General features: G+C 37.3%; 1 protein-coding gene across 4 annotated transcripts in view; it reads right to left on the reverse strand.

Moving 5' to 3' along the window:
* nwd2 (NACHT and WD repeat domain containing 2) overlaps positions 1-19460 on the reverse strand; it is a 68601-nt gene extending 49141 nt beyond the window's left edge. Inside the window, exons 1-2 of one of the 4 annotated variants that reach the window (XM_028474660.1) lie at positions 19335-19460; positions 15613-15784 (exon numbers count right to left, since the gene is read on the reverse strand). In XM_028474660.1, coding sequence (XP_028330461.1) covers positions 15613-15763 — 151 coding nt within the window. In that variant the 5' untranslated portion in view covers positions 15764-15784; positions 19335-19460. Of the gene's footprint in view, positions 1-15612; positions 15785-18645; positions 19122-19334 lie in introns of those variants that run through there. The other 3 variants (XM_028474658.1, XM_028474661.1, XM_028474659.1) reach the window with 3 other exon arrangements.
* Positions 19461-19928: the final 468 nt, after the last annotated feature.

Below are 19928 nucleotides of genomic sequence, written 5' to 3' on the forward strand. Positions count from 1 at the left end.
GGGTGTGGATGGCTGGTTAAAAACAGAACATGCCCAACAGAGTAGACCCTACGTGACCAAAGTCGCTGCCTGGCACATGCACATATGTGCGTTCATATACACGCAGGAGGAACGTGGCAAATTTAGTCTGACGTCTCTAGCCTCCGTCCTACCTTTAGTGAGGCTTTGGGATGTGACTGTGCATGTATCTGCCCACAGCTACTTCAGCAAAATGTCAGAAACCAAACCAAAGCGCTCTAATAGTATGCCAATTGAATACATAATTGGCAGCTGCTGCATTAGCGGTGCTTTCATCGTCTTCCATTAGCGATACATTACTTTACGTTAAATTGTCCGGTGCCACAAGCAGCTACGAAAAAATGGAAGCAGTTATGAAATTTAAAGGGAACCTGCATAGTAATTCCAGCATAGGGATGTAACGATTCACTCAACTCCCGATACGATTCGATTCACGATACTGGGTTCACGATACGATTCTCTCACGATTTTTTCATTTACAAAATGGGACTGTAGACAAATATTTTTTTTGGGAAAAAAACTAGAAAATACTGTATTATTTTCCTTTTATTTTTCATTGTCAAAAGAATTCCTTGATAAACTATTCAAAACAATGCAATTTAACTAAAAATAAATCTTGAATTAAATAAATAAAGGAATAATACAATGAAAATGAAGCCTATTAATTTAAATTCTGGTTCTATAATAAACAATGCAAAACTGCATAATAGTTCTTTTTCTTTTAAAAGTGCAACTGAAAATGTATTTTGTGCCTTAACAATTGGACTTTAAAAAAAAAAAAAAAACCGTCATTGCACTGATTTACATCATATTTGTTTGGACCAGCAGAGGGCGCTGGTAACCCAGTGGTCGGTTGGCATGCAGATATCTTGCAGGGAAGAAGAGAAGCTATGCTAGCAGACAGAGCTAATAGAAAAACGTGACTTTTACAGATATTCAAGTAATATTACAGATATTCTTTCGGTGCTAAAGGGGTAATGAATCATTTATTAACATATTTAAGAGTAGAAGGTGGCCAGAAAGAAAGTATTAGCAGACTCCGCCCGCCGCCAACACTTCCGGATAGCGATTCAATTGTCAGAAAATTGATATCAACCGTGATACCTATGAATCGATTTTTAACTGCCTTACGATTAATCGTTACATCCCTATTCCAGCAAGATTCTTTTTGTTTTCTTTTTGAATAGTATGTTAAGGTTTCATTTATTCACACAACATTTTTTCAGGAAATCCACTTTGATCTCTTGGCATGTTTCGACCGACAACTGCCAGTCTTCGTCAGAGGTGTCTGCTGATCGCATTGATGTTTCCTGGCAACTGTCAGTTGTGTTCCTATGGAACAGTTGTCTGAATAAATGAAATCTTAACATACTATTCAAAAAGAAGACAAAAAGAATCTTGCTGGAATTACTACGAGGAAGTCAAGAAAACGTCAAAGGAGACATCAAAGCGATCAGCAGATGCCTCTGACAAAGACTGGCAGTTGTCAGAATAAATGAAACCTTAACATACTACTCAAAAAGAAGACACAATTAATTTTGCTGGAATTACTATGCAGAAGACAGGTAAACATCAAAGCGATCAGCAGATGCCTCTGACAATGACTGATCTTCTGACATTTTTGACTGATAACTGCCAAAGTGGATTTGCTATGAAAGTTTTCTGAGTAAATGAAACCTTAACATACTATTCAAAAAGAAGACAAAAAGAATCTTGCTGGAATTACTATGCGGAAGTCAAGGAAAGATAAAAGCGATCAGCAGATGCCTCTGACGAAGACTAGCAGTTGTCAGAATAAAAGAAACCTTACCATACTACTCAAAAAGAAGACAAAATGAATTCTTGCTGGAACTACTACGCGGAAGACAAAGAAACTTCAAAGGAAACATTATAGCTATCAGCAGATGCCTCTGACAAAGACTGGCAGTTGTCATTAAATAATGTCAGGAGATTAAAGTGGATTTCCTCAGAAACAGTTGTCTGAAGACCTTAACATACTACATAATATCAAAGGGAACCTGTTTGGGTGTGTTACAAGATAGAAAACGCATCTGATCTAAATCAGCATCTCGGCCTGTTTGGTTCAATGGGATGTGACCTGACAGACTTAACTGTTTTGTTTCTGTTGGGGCTGATAAGAGCAAGATGCCCCCACACACACCCCATCCCCCCTCCCTTTTCTCTCCGCTCCTCGCTCTTTTTTTTGTGAGACGATGATGAGTTATGGCAGCCCTGATGTATGTGTGTGTCTGTTCCCTACACACCCACATGCAAGGAACAAAGAGTGAATCCTGCGTTCACTCGCCCCTTTCTCTCTCACACTGCGTGTGTCTCCCTCCAATTTTCCAATCTGTTTATTTCCACAGTGCAGACGAACCTATCTTTCCTTTCAGATATTGTCCTGTCAGCTCCCTTTTATTTTCTCCCTGGTATCCTTCCTTCTCTTCTTCCTCTTTCGCTCCTTTTCGTTCTTTTCAGAAACAAAAGCGAGTCAGTTAAGCAGAGAAATGCTGCTAAATGACCCTTGAGCTTCTTTATCTAGTTTTGTTTTCAACCCTAAAAAAACACCAGAATAAGAATCTGATTGATGATTAAAAATGTATAGCTTTGCATAAAATGCTGCACCATAATTCCCATAATACCAGTGACTGAAGCCAATATCATTTAATAGTAAGTGAACACAAGTTTTCCCAAAAAATTACTTAATTTCATTATTTATGAATATTTGGCATGTTAATGGAAACAAGAAGACATATCCATCATCAACATCCCCCGCCAGATTGGTTCTCATTACAACCTTTTCCTAAATGTCCTAAATCTAACTTAGATGTTTACATAAGAAAATATTATCACATCAGAAGCACATGCTTCTCATTTTCGCACTCCATCCAGGTATTGATACCCTGAAGCCACCCACCCAATTTGGTTAGCCTATCTTAAACGTTTTTCTCAGAAAAGCTGTCCCCTTTGAAGATAACTTGAACAGAGTAAAAAAAATGGCACAAGTGAATTAAATCCGGAAGGAATAATTGCGCACTTCTCATTTTCGAACTCCATCCAGGTATTGAAAGCCTGAAGCCACTCACCAAATTTGGTTATCCTATCTTAATTGATTTCTAAGAAAAGCTGTCCCCTTTCAAGATAACTCGAACAGAGTAAAAAAAACTGCACAAGGGAAATAACTCCGGAAGAAATAATTTCGCACTTCTCATTTTCGAACTCCAGCAAGGTATTGATACCCTGCAGCCACACACCAAATTTTGTTATCCTATCTTAAACTGTTTCTAAGAAAAGCTAATAAATGGATAATAAACCAAATGGGTATGAATATTATGGGTGTAACACTGTGGTTTCCAACCTTTTTTGGATCATGGCCCCATTTTCTGGCGACATCAAATAATTATTTTTCGCGAGAATTAGGTTTTTTAATATGTTTGTTATACTGTGTTACAAATATAATTTAGTTTAGCTTAGTTTATTATTTTGTTGACAATCCCCTTTTACAATAAAAGGAACAGCTTTAGCCTTGACGGCTAATTTCCAGCTGTAGTCCCCGGCCAGTTGTGAATCGGCAACCTAAAGTGCATAATTAAAAAACTTAAATACAATAACATTTGTGAGGTATACAGTCAAATACATGTCACACACAATTGGAGCAAGCACAGTTTGAACAAAAATATCAAAGCAGTGAAAGCAACAAAGACAGCACAGAGGAGACATGAGAACAATCACAGAGGACACATTTTACATACAAGACATAACACGGAGGAAGGCAGCAGAGATGGAGCGGCAGCAGCAATGACCACGTCCCATCGAACATACATATCACATTTGACGGAGATTAATGTGTGCAGTTATAGTTGCCAGAAAACCACGTTTTTAAGGCGTGTTGTGAAGGTGGAGTATCTCTGTATATCTTTAATAGTGTAGTTTTATATTGCTCTAACAGAAAAAGATAGTTAACCAAATGTGCTTTTCCTAAACGGAATGAGAAGGTCACCTTGTGTGGTGCTTCTAGTGGACTGACTGCTGATGTTAAGTTGAGTTATGAATGAGTTGAAAACCAGGCAGATGTTTTTGTATTTGATTACATCTTCCCAGCTCAGAACTTTACAGTTATATTATAGTACAATGATGTGAACTGTTGGGCTTCTGGTCCAACACTTTGAGGGTTTTCTTGTAGACAGTTGCTCATCGTTTTAATGTTGAGCTGTTAGTTTGTCCCCAGCTTGTCATACAGTATGTTAGATGTGACATAATCATGTCATCCATAAACAGTAGGGATGTAACGATTCACTCAACTCCCGATACGATTCGATTCACTATACTGGGTTCACGATACGATTCTCTTACAATTTATTTTACAAAATGGGACTGTAGACAAATGTGTAGAAAATACTGTACTATTTTCCTTTTATTTTTCATTGCCAAAAGAATCCCTTGATAAACTATTCAAAACAATGTAATTTAACTAAAAATAAATCTCGAATGAAATAAATAAAGGAATACAAATGAAGAAGGCTATTAATTTAAATTCTGGTTCAATAGTAAACAATGCAAAACTGCAAATAGTTCTTTTTCTTTTTAAAAGTGCAACTGAAAATGTATTTTGTGCCTTAACAATTGGACTTTAAAAAAAAAAAAACAGTCTGCATTGTATTTACGTCAGATATTTGTTTGGACCTGCAGAGGGCGCTGGTAACCCAGTGGTCGGTTGGCATGCAGCTAATCTGTGCAGTGAAGAAGAGATGCTATGTTAGCAGACAGAGCTAATAGAAAAACGTGACTTTTACAGATATTCACGTAATATTACAAATATTCTTTGGGTGCTAAAGGGGTAAGGAATCATTCATGAACATGTTTAAGAGTATAAGGTGGCCAGAAAGAAAGTAGTAGCAGATTCCGCCCGCCGCCTACACTTCTGGATAGCTGTTTAAAAAAAGTACTGCGATTAAATTTTCAGAAAATCGATATCAACCGTGATACCTATGAATCGGTTTTTAACTGCCTTACGATTAATCGTTACATCCCTAGTTATGAATGAGTTGAAAACCAGGCAGATGTTTTTGTATTTGATTACATCTTCCCAGCTCAGAACTTTACAGTTATTTATTATAGTACAATGATGTGAACTGTTGGGCTTCTGGTCCAACACTTTGAGGGTTTTCTTGTAGACAGTTACTAATGGTTTTAATGACGAGCTGTTAGTTTGTCCCCAGCTTGTTATACGGTATGTTAAATGTGACATAATCATGGCATCCATAAACAGTTTGGCAGCATTAAAAGTTAGTGCATTTCTCATATATTTAAAATTGGCTAGGCTAAATTTGACCCTATTGGACATTTTCTCGATGTGTGCTTTGAAACAAAGAGGAGAATCAATAATGACACCCAGATACTTACATTGCGGCACAATACTAATGTTTTGACCAGAAATAGTTACATTCGAAACAATGTCACATTTTCTTTTTGTGAAAAACATTCCTAAAGTTGTATTTACATTAAGTTGAAGGCAGGAACGATACAGCAGGTTGGTTGTCTGATCCATGGCTGCGCTGAGTTTGGCAGCAGCCAGATGTTTTGTCTTGGCATGCACGTACACTACGGTGTCATCCGTCATAAAGTAGCCAGGATTAGTGCAAAAAGTGACAAGATGCACCAGCTCAGATATTTTAATGCATTTTATTTGTACGACATTACTGTCTGTGGTGTCATTGCCACGCACCAACTGACAACAAAACCTAGCATGGAGGAGAAGCCGTGTGGAAACACTTTGCTTTTTAAGACAGACGGTGATATTCTAAAGGAGCCACTTGCTATGTCCACCTTCAACCACCAGGCCCTTCTGGTAGCGTTCTTTGCAGGAGCAGCAGCGCATGTAGCGTTAGTTCGTTAGCATTAGCTCTGCAGAAAGCCACTGGATGTGTTTGAAATGCCACACTCCGTACTATACACTACAAACTCAATGAGAATATACTGACTACTACATACTATACATAAGTATGATTAGGATGATGAGCATTCCCACTGAAATATACTTCCAAGTTTCCCAAGATGCAATTGGAACCTACAACGACAAAAACCTGAAGCACACTGAGGCCAAATATCTCTGTTGATTCTCCATCTTTTGGAAGTTCCGAAAACATTTTAAGTGAGAAAGTGACCAAGTAGAATATCAACATGTGATCATTTGATCCATAAAACTCACGTATACACATTTCATGCCGACATTTTGGAAATTTTCAGAGACCCGCCATTGTGCTACTGACAAAACTTCCAGTTAACTTCAAAACAAGAGCCCTATTTACATAAGCATAAAAAACTAATGGAAGACGAGAAGAGATGGTTTTGTTTTGAAAAGGGGATGATTAACTTTAACCTCAACAGATCTCGGTTGCACTTCATTTTTTTTTTTTTTTTATATTAATATTGTATTACCTGATGTTTATTTTCTAATAAAAATGTATTGAGCATTGAAAATGAGAGCAGAAAAGGTTAACATCCTGTTAATTTAAACTGAAGTGTTTCAGTGACTTTATTCAAATATAATGTGAATACATTTGCCATAAAATGTTGTTTACTTGTTTATGTCCATAATTAATTTATAGATGATTACCTTACAAGAAAAGTTACTGAATCAATTTCAAATCGTTTTGGATGAAATTGTTCTAAACGAACCAATATCGTCCTTGAATCGAATTGGCAACAACGAATCGTGATTCAAATCGTATCGTTGTTAAGATGAGTCGTTACACCCCTAATTAATGGCAATAAACAAAGCAGGTATGAATATAATAATAAATATAACAGTTGTAGTTTTTTGCCATAAGCAATCTGGGAGCAATGACAGTGTGTTTTCCCAAAGAATGTGAATTATCTAGGTTAACATACTGTAACCACTTTGCTCCAGCAGTTTAACAAGTGACTCCAATTTACCTTATGTCATTTTCTTGTAATGTAATTTTCCCCAATTCGCGTGCTATTCGACAATTCTGTCACAAAGCTCTTGAGTGAACTTTGGCCGTATCGACATAAATGCAGAGTCGGCGAGCAAATTGATACCGAATGAAGCAGAAATTGCTGATGGCAAACGGAGGGCAGTGTAAATCCACCCACCCAGAAAGGCCAGATGTTGCTGAGAATAAAGAAACCCTACAGGTTATCGGTGAACCACAAGGGAAGAAAGTGAAGCACCAGCAGCCGCCGCTTTAGGTGAAGCACGTACAGTACATGCACAGCAACAGCAACAGCTTGTAAGAGAATGCAAGGGAAACCCTCTTCCCTCTGCCAGTGAGTCCATGTGTGCTTGATTCGATAAGCAGAGCATGAGCAGTGGCTGTGTGCACGAGCACTGTTGGTCCATCTAATGTTATGCACGTCCTATACGGAGTTCATTGGCTAACAGATGTGCAGGCAGATGTTGCACGTTGAGGGAAGAAAGCGCTCTGATTTAGATCAGAAGAATGATAAATCTGAACAGCTTGGTTTCAGGGCAAATTGTGCGATGAATCACAGGTAAGCATTAGCACAGCATTAGCACTGTCTTATTTTACGCTTTGATGTCCAGCCTATTGAAGCCCTGAATATATCATCAATATTATTACGAATGTCCCGATACAACTTTTTCACTTCCGATACGATACCGATATTGAGGCCTTGAGTATTGGCCGATACCGATATCAATCCGATGGGATATCAACATGAATCGTACATACTTTTATTACTTATTTTGTAGTGTGGAATATTAGAAAAGGTTTGATCAAGTGATGTTATTCAGAGAACAATAGTCAGCAACAGGAGGTAATGGCAAAACTGACTCATTTATTATTAACCAATTGGTTACATAAACTTTAACCTTCAACATAATATCTTCTACAGTATTCTACAATTGATTAAATATAATATATATTGGATATTTTAGATGCAGTCCGATAAAATCCAATATTCATTTTCTGGCTGATATCAGTCCCAATCCTAAATATTACAGTATAATTTGCGATTATTGGCTAATTTTTTTTAAAGCATGGGAACCTTAAAAAAACGTATAACAAATAAAAGAATGAAACGTGAAAATAACTAAAACACTAATCTGTGGTGAGTACAGTAGGTTGAATTGAGAGAATTGTGAATAGAGACCTGTAGTGAGTATTAAGTCGCGAGTTAGCATGGCATAGATTGTTCTTTTGAGAACTATTTTGTTGTGCTGAAAGTGTAATATGATTCTAATATTGTGCATATTGTGTTGTGGTGTGTCATCACATATTGAACAAGTACAGTGGCAAATGTGGAGAGATTGAAGATTTTGAAATAGAAAATGCAACTTACTGTTAATTTAAGTCGAAATTTAGTCATCAGAACTATACTACTTTAGTTATAGTCTAGTTTTAGTCAACTAAAGGACATTAGGAATTTAGTTAACTAAAACTGCTACTGATATAGTCGACTAAAATATCAACCATAAGATTTCAGGCTCTATTTTATTTTTTTTAAGCTTAATTTACCATTAATTAACCTGTAATGGGATGGTGTTAGGGTTTGTCCCACCTTCCACATAAAAAATTATTTCTTTTATAGTTTAGTTTTTATTAGTCGACAAAAAATATATATATTGTGATATAGTTTGAGTTCACATGTATTTAAAAAAAAAAAAGAATGGTCATAGTCTAGTTATTGTTACTTAAAAACAATAGTCAACTATAAAGTAAATAAGATGAACATTGGTCTCTGTGATTGACATCCACACTGTCTCTCTCTGTTAGAATATGGAGGAAAACGGAATTAAGATTTCTGCTGGAAATGCATGCAGAGAACATATAAACTCCACACGGACACAGCAGGGCCACCAACACTCAAGAAGTAAATGCGACAGTCATTGCAAACGGCGGTTTTCGGAGTCAATTAGCAGAAAAAGAAGAAAAAAGAGTCTGGTCTGGATGTGAACAGGGTCCTTTATGTGCACCTGAATTAAAATTCTGATTATTTACAAAAGCTCTTGCCATCCATGCTGGTTTTCTAGGTTAATTACAGGAATATAATCACTGTGTAATTCTGCTTAGGTGTATACCTGGCAGGCTGCTTAGGATTATTTTCTATCGTTCCCTGGTGAAATGTTTTTACAGTGAGTGCTATGAAAAGGCACAAACACCCTGGGAATTTGAGGAGCACGCCGGGGCAGCTGCTGAAAATCACAAGGACGTCCTACGGGGCGCAGAAATGTTCCGTGACTATCCATAAAAACTCTTGAGAGACAGATGTATGAGTGAGACATTTTTCATTCCCGCTTTTCCTTTTTGTTTTGCTAGCAGGTGTCACAAACCAAGTATTTTGTCAGAAAAAAAAAAAAACTTCTGCTTTCAGTCTTAATTCCAGCAAGTTCAGTTTTTTAAAAAAATAATATGTTTAGGTTTCATTTATTCAGACAACCTTTTTTGAGAAATTTACTTTGATCTCCTAGAAGATCAAAGTAAATTTCAAAGTAAAGATCATGAAAAACATTTGTCTGAATAAATGCTCTGTCTCGTTCTGTAATAATTCCAGCAAATTTATTTGGTCTTCTCCTTTTAAATAATATGTTATGGTTTAATTTATTCAGACAACATTTTTCAGGAAATTTACTTTGATATCTTGACATGTTTCGACTGCCAACTGTCAGTCTTCCTCAGCAGCGTCTACTGATCGCTCTCATGTGTCCTTGTGAGTTCTTTCTTTCTGGGCATTGCCAACTTGAGAGTTCTCTCTGGCTTACCACGTTAAAGTGATCAGTAGATGCCTCTGAGGAAGACTGACAATTGGTAGTCGAAACATGTCAGGAGATCAAAAAACTTTTTTTCAGGAAATTTACTTTGATCTCCTACATCTTCTACAGGAGATCACATTTACTTTGATCCCCTCGGAGATCAAATTAAATTCTTACTCTGATCTCCTCGGAGATCAAAGTACATTCCCTGAAAAAAGTTTGTTTGATCTCCTGAAATGTTTTGACTGATCAAATTTACTTTGATCTCCAGTAGGAGATGCTAGTAAATTTTATCCGAGGAAATCAAAGTAAATTTCAGTAGTAAATTTACTTCAAAAAATGTATTTGATCTCCTGACATGTTTCAACTGCCAAATGTCAGTCTTCCTCAGAGGCATCTACTAATTGCTTTACTTTGATCTCCTAGGACAATACAGTAAATTCCCTGAAATAGTTGTCTAAATAAATGAAACCTTAACATATGCTTCCAGTCTTACTGCCTCCCATCAACATTTCTATCTCTACTGTTTTGTTTACCACCAAAGTCAAGGCAAAAAAAGTGGAGATTTATGAAGAAAATGGGATAAATTGGTAAAAACAGACAATACAAGGTGAACCGAGTCGATCAGATTGATGGCATTAATGGCAGGGTACAGCTAAATGTAATTAATAGTCTCTGTGGTAACACGATAAAGCTTTGATGGTGCTGCTTGGATGATTTTGATCCCTCAGGCTTCTTCAAGCTTTTATCAACTTTAACCAGCCAAAGTGATAAGCTTGCATACAAATAGCTGCCTGTAGCAAACAGCCGTTACCGGAGCCCCCTAGGTATAGCTACAGCGAGGTAATGGAGTTGTCTGGGATATGCTTATATGGATCTATGGAAATGCTCAGACATGCTGGTATCGAGCGGTGACTCAGGGCTGCTTTATGCACCACAGAAATAGGAATGAGAATAAACCTCGTAGGGTTAGTTTTTTTCTGGTTCTCGGGCAAAGGGTAAAAAGAGAAATTGAACTTTTAAAGTGATCAGTTCAGCCGGAAACTGAGGAAAGTTTTGTCGATTTAGATTGCTGATGTTACAGCAGAGGTGTGTACACTACACACACTTAATTTGAACTTTTCCTTCTTATTTGTTGACATTACTGCTTCTTTGTTTACACAAACTATGTATTTCTATTCTAAGTATTATGCAAATCATGCAAAATTTCCAATAAGCCGTTTAAAACGATACCAACCAGTGGGCGTGCACAGTAGCTGGTCCCACTCAACGTTCTTGAAGCCAAAATATGGCACTTAGGGGCGCTCCCATCTTGCAAATTTGACGTCATTTGGAGCCAGAGTCTGCGCAGTAGGGTCCGGCGGGAACAGCCCTGGTAACATGCCCCACCCATATAGCATACTGCCCTGATGACTTACGCAGCCCGGCTACGCCAAGAACATAAGTATCTTTCCCATTTGGAAGTTCTACTAACGGCTTGTTCAGATCATAGAGGTTAGTACAAAACCACAATATAGTTCAACTCAAATATCTAGTTAAATGATGTCTTGGCTTTCGTTCACGACATAACTGCTCTTCACAAAGAGAGCTACGCAAGATCCGCGGCTGTCAATCATCGTCATATATGACGGAAAATCTTGTTTTTCAACCTGAAATAACTCACTAAAAATGAGCACTTGAACACATTGTAGGGTGAAAACTAATAACCACAGCAGAGTTTAGGTTTGGAAAAAAATGATGTGACGAGTGTTATAACTTTACAGTTTGACCCACATCCCATCTGTTAATGTTATCATTGAGGAGGCGGGGTTTATGACCTATACTGCAGCCAGTCAGCAGGAGGAGCTCTAAAAATAAAAGCTTCACTCGACCAGGGAGCTCGTCCTGTCCATTCTTTTTACAGTCTACGATACCAACCCATCACATGAATGCACTTTTGATAATTGCTCTAAAGCTAAATAATAATGTTTTTGTTACTAATTTGTGTTACTAAATGTCACAAATTCAAAATCATTAACGGGTGATGGGGGAAAAGAATAAAAGAAAGAAGAAAATGAGAAAAAATAACGATGGGATCCCTATTGTGGGAAACACTGGATTTCATTTTATGCTTCTTTTTTTTATACAAACCATGAATTTCCATTCTAAATATTATGTAACACAGTGTTTAAAATGATACCAACCCATCACATGAATGCACTTAGATAGTCGCTCTAAAGCTAAATAATGATAACTTTGTTACTATTTTGTGTCAGAAATACAAATGTGCTTTACCTAATAAATCTACATAAATACAAAATAAATGTAACAAATTCAAAATCATTAACAGGCAATGGGATAAAGAGAAAAAAAAGAGTGAGAGAATAAAAAAACAGATTATTGAGACAAACATTGGATTTAATGGTTTAGTTTTTTACTTACTTTACTTTACTTATTTAATTCAAATATTAAAGTTAAACAATACAATCAAATTGCCAACAATTGATCAATAAACACTTATTTAGTGTCTTTTACATAAACGTCAGAGCACCTAAGATTGGAAATGATAAACAAATGATAAACAAAAACAGTATTGATTCACTGACTCCAACTATCAACTCTTTTGTTCATACAGTATATGACCCGCTTCATGCTCCCGCTTCACTACATGTGACTTTTGTTCACATGTTTTGTTTGTTTCAGACTTAAAAAGTCACTTTTTGAGTGAATCAAAAGAAGAACTTGTGGCACGTTCCTGACTCTCCTGTGAAATTTTTAAACTCTTGCAAAGTTGGTTTAATAAAGCAGAATACATGTCTACAAGTGCCAATAAGTGCTAATGAAATATTAATGTTTTCTCTATGGGTCACTAAATAAAGCCTGGAGTGTACAGAGTGCATAGATAGCCCCATCTAGTGAACATGGACAAACAGGATGTGCAGAAGGACTTTGGCCAGACCCGGGTCAAACTATCATTACCTATTAGGCGTGTCCTGACGTTTTCACTTCCGATAAAACACCAAAATTGCCGACTTGAGTATTTGTAGTTTCTGATCCGATACAATATCAGCATGAATCATACATGCTTTTATTACTTATTTTGTAGTGTTAAATGTTAGAAAAAATCTTGATCAAGTGATATCTCTCTATAAAAGCAAGGATAGTCTGTGTGTGTGTGTGTGTGTGTGTGTGTGTGTGTGTGTGTGTGTGTGTGTGTGGAGCGCATACCTCCCTGATGCGGTGTCTGATCGATCAGAAACTTTTTAACAGCTTCCACAAAGCCCGAGTGTGTGCATCTATTATTTTGGACTTACTTGGTGTTGCAAAACGTTTACTTTTATTTCATTTTTAGAACGCGGGTCAGAAAGAACATGAGAGGGAGAGGGGCATCTGGATAATCCGTGTACACATGCACATTTCTCTGCCAACACTGCATTATAAATGCCACGTGTTCATAAACTAATGAGCACCTTGGATTGTCGTACATTGCGACAACGGAAGTTCGAAATAGACTCAAATAGTTCCTGGAAGTTATTGCCGGGCAAAGGCAGCGGCTGTGTTAAAGCGAACATCAAAACATGCACATTCCTCCGCGAACACGGCATTATAAATGCTGATATTTTCATCATGTGTTCATAACCCAATGCGCATCATGGATGTACATGCCGTACGCACACAGAGCCGTTTAGAGAGAGAGTTGCGACAGCAGAAGTTTGAAATAAACTCAAATAGTTCCTGGAAGTTATTGCTGGTGTAGGTACCAAATGTGTCCGGGGTCCGGCGCGCATGCGCGAAACGCGTCTCCATCCGGTTGGTAGTTTGCGTACTATTTAAAAGGTTGAAACCCTGCTATTTAAAAAGAATTGGAAATATGTTTTCAGTGAATTCTGATTTTTATCCTACTTTCTGTTTGGTTTTTGATTGTCATAAGGATGGGAGCCTAACCCTACGTCACTTCCTTCACTCGCAATCTTTACGACAGAGCTGCTGTTACATGAATTCAACCTTTAAACACAAGAATATTCTACAATTGAATAAAATAAATGAAAATAATAATAATCAGAAGACGCTGAAAAATAACCTTACTAAAGACTTATTGATAAAAGTATAGACGGTTTGTATCAGAGATTTTAGATGCAGCAGATATGATCTGTTTATTTTGTTTTCTTTCGTTTTTTATTATTTATATAGCACAAATTACCTTCACCTCCATTCTTCCTTTTACCACTGATTCCAAACTAGCAAAGCAACAAGGTTCAACAAGTCTTTAAACAAAGCCTATCCTGGTCCTGTCCACTGAAGGTCTGAAGCCCACATTAATGCAGACCATGTGAGATGCTCCTCCTGTATCTTTCAGAGGCATCTCCTCTCCTCCTCCTGCTGTGTTTACTCCACTTTTCCTGTGCCTATTTTTAACCCTCTTTACCCACAGGGCATATTCAAATACTCAGCTACAGTTTGGATGACACCATCCCCAGAGTTTCCTACTTTGGGCTCACCTTCCACTTGAATCTGATCAGCCTCTTTGCACATTTGGAATAGGGATGTGCTTGTTTGCCTGACCTTTGTCACCTTTTGAACTTTAATTATAATTTGGGTCAAAAGGTCCAAGAGGACTCCCGTACGGTGGCCCTGAAGTTCAAAGCACGAATGCAAAAGAGAGAACACACAAAAAAAGAAAACGCAAACACAAGACAAATGGTAAAAGACAAAATACATACACACAAAGAAGAAACCGTCTTCAGTGTACGCATACTAATTAAAACTTTGTGATTATTCCGGAGCATATCCAGTTTCACTTCGTATGTATATCCTTTAGTGTTTGCGTTTTTCTTTTTTGCGTGCGTGTTTTGTCTTTTGTTTGCATTTTCTTTTATGCGTTTGTGTTTTGTTTTTAGCGTTTGCGTTTTGTTTTTTGTGTTTTGCGTTTTCTTTTTGCGTTCCTGTTTTGTTTTTTGTGTTAGCGTTTTCTGTTTTCGCATTCGTGTCTTGTCTTTTGTATTAGCGTTTTTTTTCGCGTTTGTGTTTTGTCTTGTGTTCGAGTTTTTCTGTTTTTGCATTCGTGTTTTGTCTTTTGTGTTTGCATTTTCTTTTTTACATTTGTGATTAGTCCTGAGCATATCCAGTTTCACTTCGTATGTATATCCTTTAGTCTTTGTGTTTTGTGTTTGCGTTTTTGTTTTTCGCGTTCACGTTTTGTTTTTTGTCTTTTGTGTTTTGTTTTTTGCGTGCGTATTTTGTCTTTTGTTTGCATTTTCTTTTTTGCGTTTGTGTTTTGTTTTTTGCGTTCGTGTTTGCGTTTTCTTTTTGCTTTCCTGTTTTGTCTTTTGTATTTGTTTTCTTTTTTGCGTTCGTGTTTTGTCTTTTTTATTTGTTTTCTTTTTGCGCTTGTGTTTTCTTTTTTGGTTTCGTGTTTTGTCTTTTGTTTTAGCGTTTTATTTATTCTTTTGTGTATTGTCTTTTGTTTTTGCGTTTTTTTGTCTTGCTTGTGTTTTCTTTTTTGTGTTAGTGTTTTGAATTTTGTGTTTTTGCGTTCGTGTTTTGTCTTTTGTGTTAACTTTTTTTTGCATTCGTGTTTGTCTTGTGTTTGCGTTTTCTTTTTTGCGTTCATGTTTGTCTTTTGTGTTTTTGCATCCGTGTTTTGTCTTCTGTGTTTGCGTTTTATTTATTCTTTTGTGTATTGTCTTTTGTTTTTGCGTTTTTTTGTCTTGTGTTTGCGTTTTCTTTTTTGTGTTAGTGTTTTGTCTTTTGTGTTGATGTTTTTTCTTTTGTGTGTGTTCTCTCTTTTGCATTCGTGCTTTGCACTTCAGGGCCACCGTACTCCCAAAATAAAATAGGAAAAATAACAGTGGGTGTAATTTATTTGCGTGGAATCTTACCGTCAGGGTTGGAACAGATGAAGACCCGCACGCTGCGGCCGGTGGGGACGTGGTGCGGTGGGAGGGCGTTGATGTGCCCGCTGATGGCAGCCCTGCGCAACGCCGACTCCCTCGGGCAGGGCTGCCTGCTCCCCACACCCGATGGCCACATGGGAGGCGACTTCCAGCGTGGCTACACACACACACGCACATAAAATACAGAAGATGGGGAAGAACATGAGGCCATAGGGTGCAGAAAGAGCCAATAAAATGTCAGCAGATCCAATCATGCATGTAGGGTGATGATGATCGTGGCAAAGACACAGACGTGCAATCACAAAGAGTCCTGAATCAGGTTTTCCTACTTTCAATCATCCCACTGTCTCTACGAATTAATATCAGTGTAATAATGAAGCTGCAGAACACCTACAAAGCCCTATATCATGTGTCAAACTCAAGGCCTGGGGGCCAAATCTGGCCCTTCAGAGCATCTAATTTAGCCCGCAGAAATAAGTGAAAATGACAGAGAAAACATGAATCACCATTTTTTTTTTTTTTTCCCCAAATCCTGCAATTTTTCTCAAATTATTCCATCAAATTAAATACAAATTGGTCATTTAAGTATCTGTCACGTATTGCTTAGACATTGTTGATGCCTTCCATACTTGGAAGTGCAAACTTGGGCAGATTAATGTTTAAATTGTTACGTTTTTTTCTGCTTAAAATGTGTGGCCCACTTGTGATCGAACTGGTCCGTATTTGGCCCTTGAACCAAAATGAGTTTGACACCCCTTTGCTCTAAATGTTCCAAATAGAACGTGTCGATTAATCAATGTAAGTGTGATGTTAAAAAACCCAAACAGATTAGGTGTGCTCTCACTCATTAACCTCATTTTTAGCTTATTTTGCATCTTTTTGGTTGTTTTTTGTTTTAGTGGCAGAATTACATTCACTTGTGTAGATGTAAATGTGTAAATGAACTCAGTCAATTGGTATCAAACTAATGTAAATCCAGTGGTAATTTATGGCTCGATTTATTCTCAGATTAGAATAATCCCATCAAGAGCTTTAGCCACCTACTACAGCTAATGAACGCTCCATATAAAAATGATCATCCAAGCGCTATGATGTGTTTCCTGTCATTTTTCCCCCGTTAAGTCATTCTGCATGTTTGCTAACAAAGTGGTCCCCAACCACTGGGCAGTGGACCATTTGGTCTTGGTTAAGTTTGAAAAAAAAAAAAAAAACTTTATAATAATGTGCGTTCTGGTAATTTTATTTTGTAAAATTACTGCAAGTGGCTGGATTGGCACCATGTCCCTTGAGTTTGACACGTGTGAACTCGTTAATTGTGTAGCCCTTTTGTTATTAGTAAGGTAGTAGTTAGACTGTCCCCTATCTGTGGCTACAGACATAGCTTACCATTGATATTCCTGACTGTTTAATGTGACGATATTATGACCGACTATAGATTCCAAAAAACCCTTGTTTTATAATATATATATCGTGCGACAAGATATCGCGATATTAAATTATCACAATATATATTGTCAATGGTACGGGTAGTCAGCAAAAAAAATAATAATAATAATCCACACAATTTAACACATTTTTTTTTTTTTTATAGTCCTATTGAGTTGAAAAGGTCATACTTAAGGTCATTTCTAGTCAAATAATTTCAGCTTAAATTTTATTTGGTCTTTTTTCCTTTAAAAAAAATAAAAAATAAAACTCTGTAATTATTATCGTGTACCCATTCCCAGCACTAGATTATGTAATATTGCATGACAATATTGTGAATGTGTCAAAGTAAAATGTAGAAGAGTAAAGGTGGCACAAAGATCATTATAACATGATGCTATTCGTAATACAATATCTGCATTCGGAATACGGTTTATTAAATAACAATACAGCATGCTTTATTCATATATTAATGTAATAAATCCTCGACAGAGTCAGGTGGCTAAACATTTGTAGATCCATTTAAACGAAGCTCAATTAAAATCAAAATATGACATATGTCATAATTATCCCAGTTGGGGAGATGGAAGATGAATAAAGGATGTATCAGAATTTCCTTTATCGGGAAAACGCATCTACAAATACATTTCTTTTTGAATTTGAGATTTTATTTTGAAAAATGTGCTAAATTCGGACTTGTAGCCATAATTATCCCATTTGGAGAGATGGAAGCCAAAATAAAGGATGTATCAGAATTCCCTCGTGAAAAACGTGTCTATGAACACATTCTTTTACAATTGGGGATTTTATTTTGAAAAATTTGCTAAATTGGGACTTGCTGTCATAATTATCCCAGTTGGAGAGATGGAAGCGAAACCAGATGATGCATCAGAATTTCTTTATCAAAGAAACGTGTCTATGAACACATTTCTTTTTGAATTTGAGATTTTATTTTGAAAAATTTTCTAAATTGGGACTTGCAGTCATAATTACCCAGTTGGAGAGATGGAAGCGAAACTAAAGGATGCATCAGAATTCCCTCATGAAAAACGTGTCTATGAACACATTCTTTTACAATTGGAGATTTTATTTTGAAAAATGTTCTAAATTAGGACTTGCTGCCATAATTACGCCAGTTGGAGAGATGGAAGCGAAACTAGATGATGCATCAGAATTCCCTCATTGGAGAAACATGTCTACGAACACATTTCATTTTGAATTAGTGAGAAACCTGTATGTAATGTAGGAATAATGACAATAAAATCCCACTTTACCATAGCTTCACTCACACACACACACACACACACCTAAGTTATAGAAATGATGTAATAAACCATTATCACCAACATAAATGATCCACTACTGCACTCACGAGTGGGGATTATGAAAATGATGATAAAAGATGTGAATAATGGGATTTTACGCACAGACTAGTGCCGTCACGGTGCATGCGTAATTTCTCTATACGTCCTTGGACGCTTTCAGACCGTTTTCATGCCACATTGGGACAAAAAAAAAAAAACACAAGACAAACACAACAAAAACGACACAAGAAGTCGGAAGGACGAGGCAAGCATCCGCCGTGATCCCCACCCCAGAGAAGGAAGATGCTTGGAAAAGGCGAATAACCGCTAAGTGTTATTCCAGATGTCAAGTTGCTCTTATCCTGAAACCTTTGTTTCAAAGTCGGAAAACCTCAAAAAAAGACAACGACAGAAAAATCAGCAGTAAGGGGTTGGATGCAGTTTGGTCCACTGCATCACAACAGAGCAACCAAAAAGTGAAAAAAAGGGTATTTTTCATCCACAGAGAAGGACTTGACTACTACTATAGTAGTGATGATGACGCTGGAGAACAGGCACAACAACCCCAAGAGCTTTTACTTGTTGGTGCTCACATTCATTCGCTTCATTTCGAGGCTTCCGGGAATATCCAAGTGGGGAAAATGAAGATAAAAGCGTCCATTAGAGCCGCTGTGACCGAGGGACGACGACGGCGGGAGGCGGTGAGAGGGACGCCGCGGTTCGGAGCGCTTTCCCGGGCATCGCTGATGTCTGTGAGCCGAGAGAGCTCTGACGCACGGTGGTAGGGGTCAAGCTGCGACACTCACCCAGAAAAGAGCTGGACGAGATTTCAAAATAAAACACCAACACGCGATATATGCCTTCATCTTCTATTCTATGTTTTCTAAATTCAACAATAAACATGAGTATAATTTTATCTATATTTACTTTACACAATACTGATGCACAGTCTACTCCATAACGCTCTATTTTTAATACCTGGAGCTTTTACGCTGAAATACTACCGGTGTGCTGTGCCGGTGTTTGTGGAGCTTGATGCAGGTGCACCTGGATGCGTCTTCTCTCTGCTGCTCTTCAATGGAGCCGCTTGTCCTCTGAGTCCTCGTTTAAAACTAAACTGGGGCGCGAAGTCAGCAGCAATGTGTTCTATCTAGTCCAGTGTTTCTCAATTAGGGGTACGTGTACCTCTAGGGGCACTACAGGGGGTACTTGAGTGAGAGAAAGTGGCAAATTAACCAATGAAAACATAAAAATATGGGGTTTTATGATGTTTGTTTTTAGTTTAAAATGATGATCACAATAATTATAATGGAAATAATCTGATTAGAATATGAACTGAAAAATCCAAAGGTCAGTCTTGGTCCCACATCAGGAGGGAGATGACCAGAAATGATAAAAAAAAACAAAAAAATAAAACTATAGAAATAAATCTATTCAGGATCGAGCCACTAAATGCTGTTTCATTCCATTTATTTACAATTTGATTCTTTCAAGTGTGTATTATCACTCATTCATTCCATAATTATGCTCTGTAGGTGGTGTTGTTTTGTTTTTTTCCCCCAAATAGAATTC

Source organism: Gouania willdenowi, chromosome 18 (genome assembly GCF_900634775.1).
Source record: "Gouania willdenowi chromosome 18, fGouWil2.1, whole genome shotgun sequence".
Lineage (NCBI taxonomy): Eukaryota > Metazoa > Chordata > Actinopteri > Blenniiformes > Gobiesocidae > Gouania > Gouania willdenowi.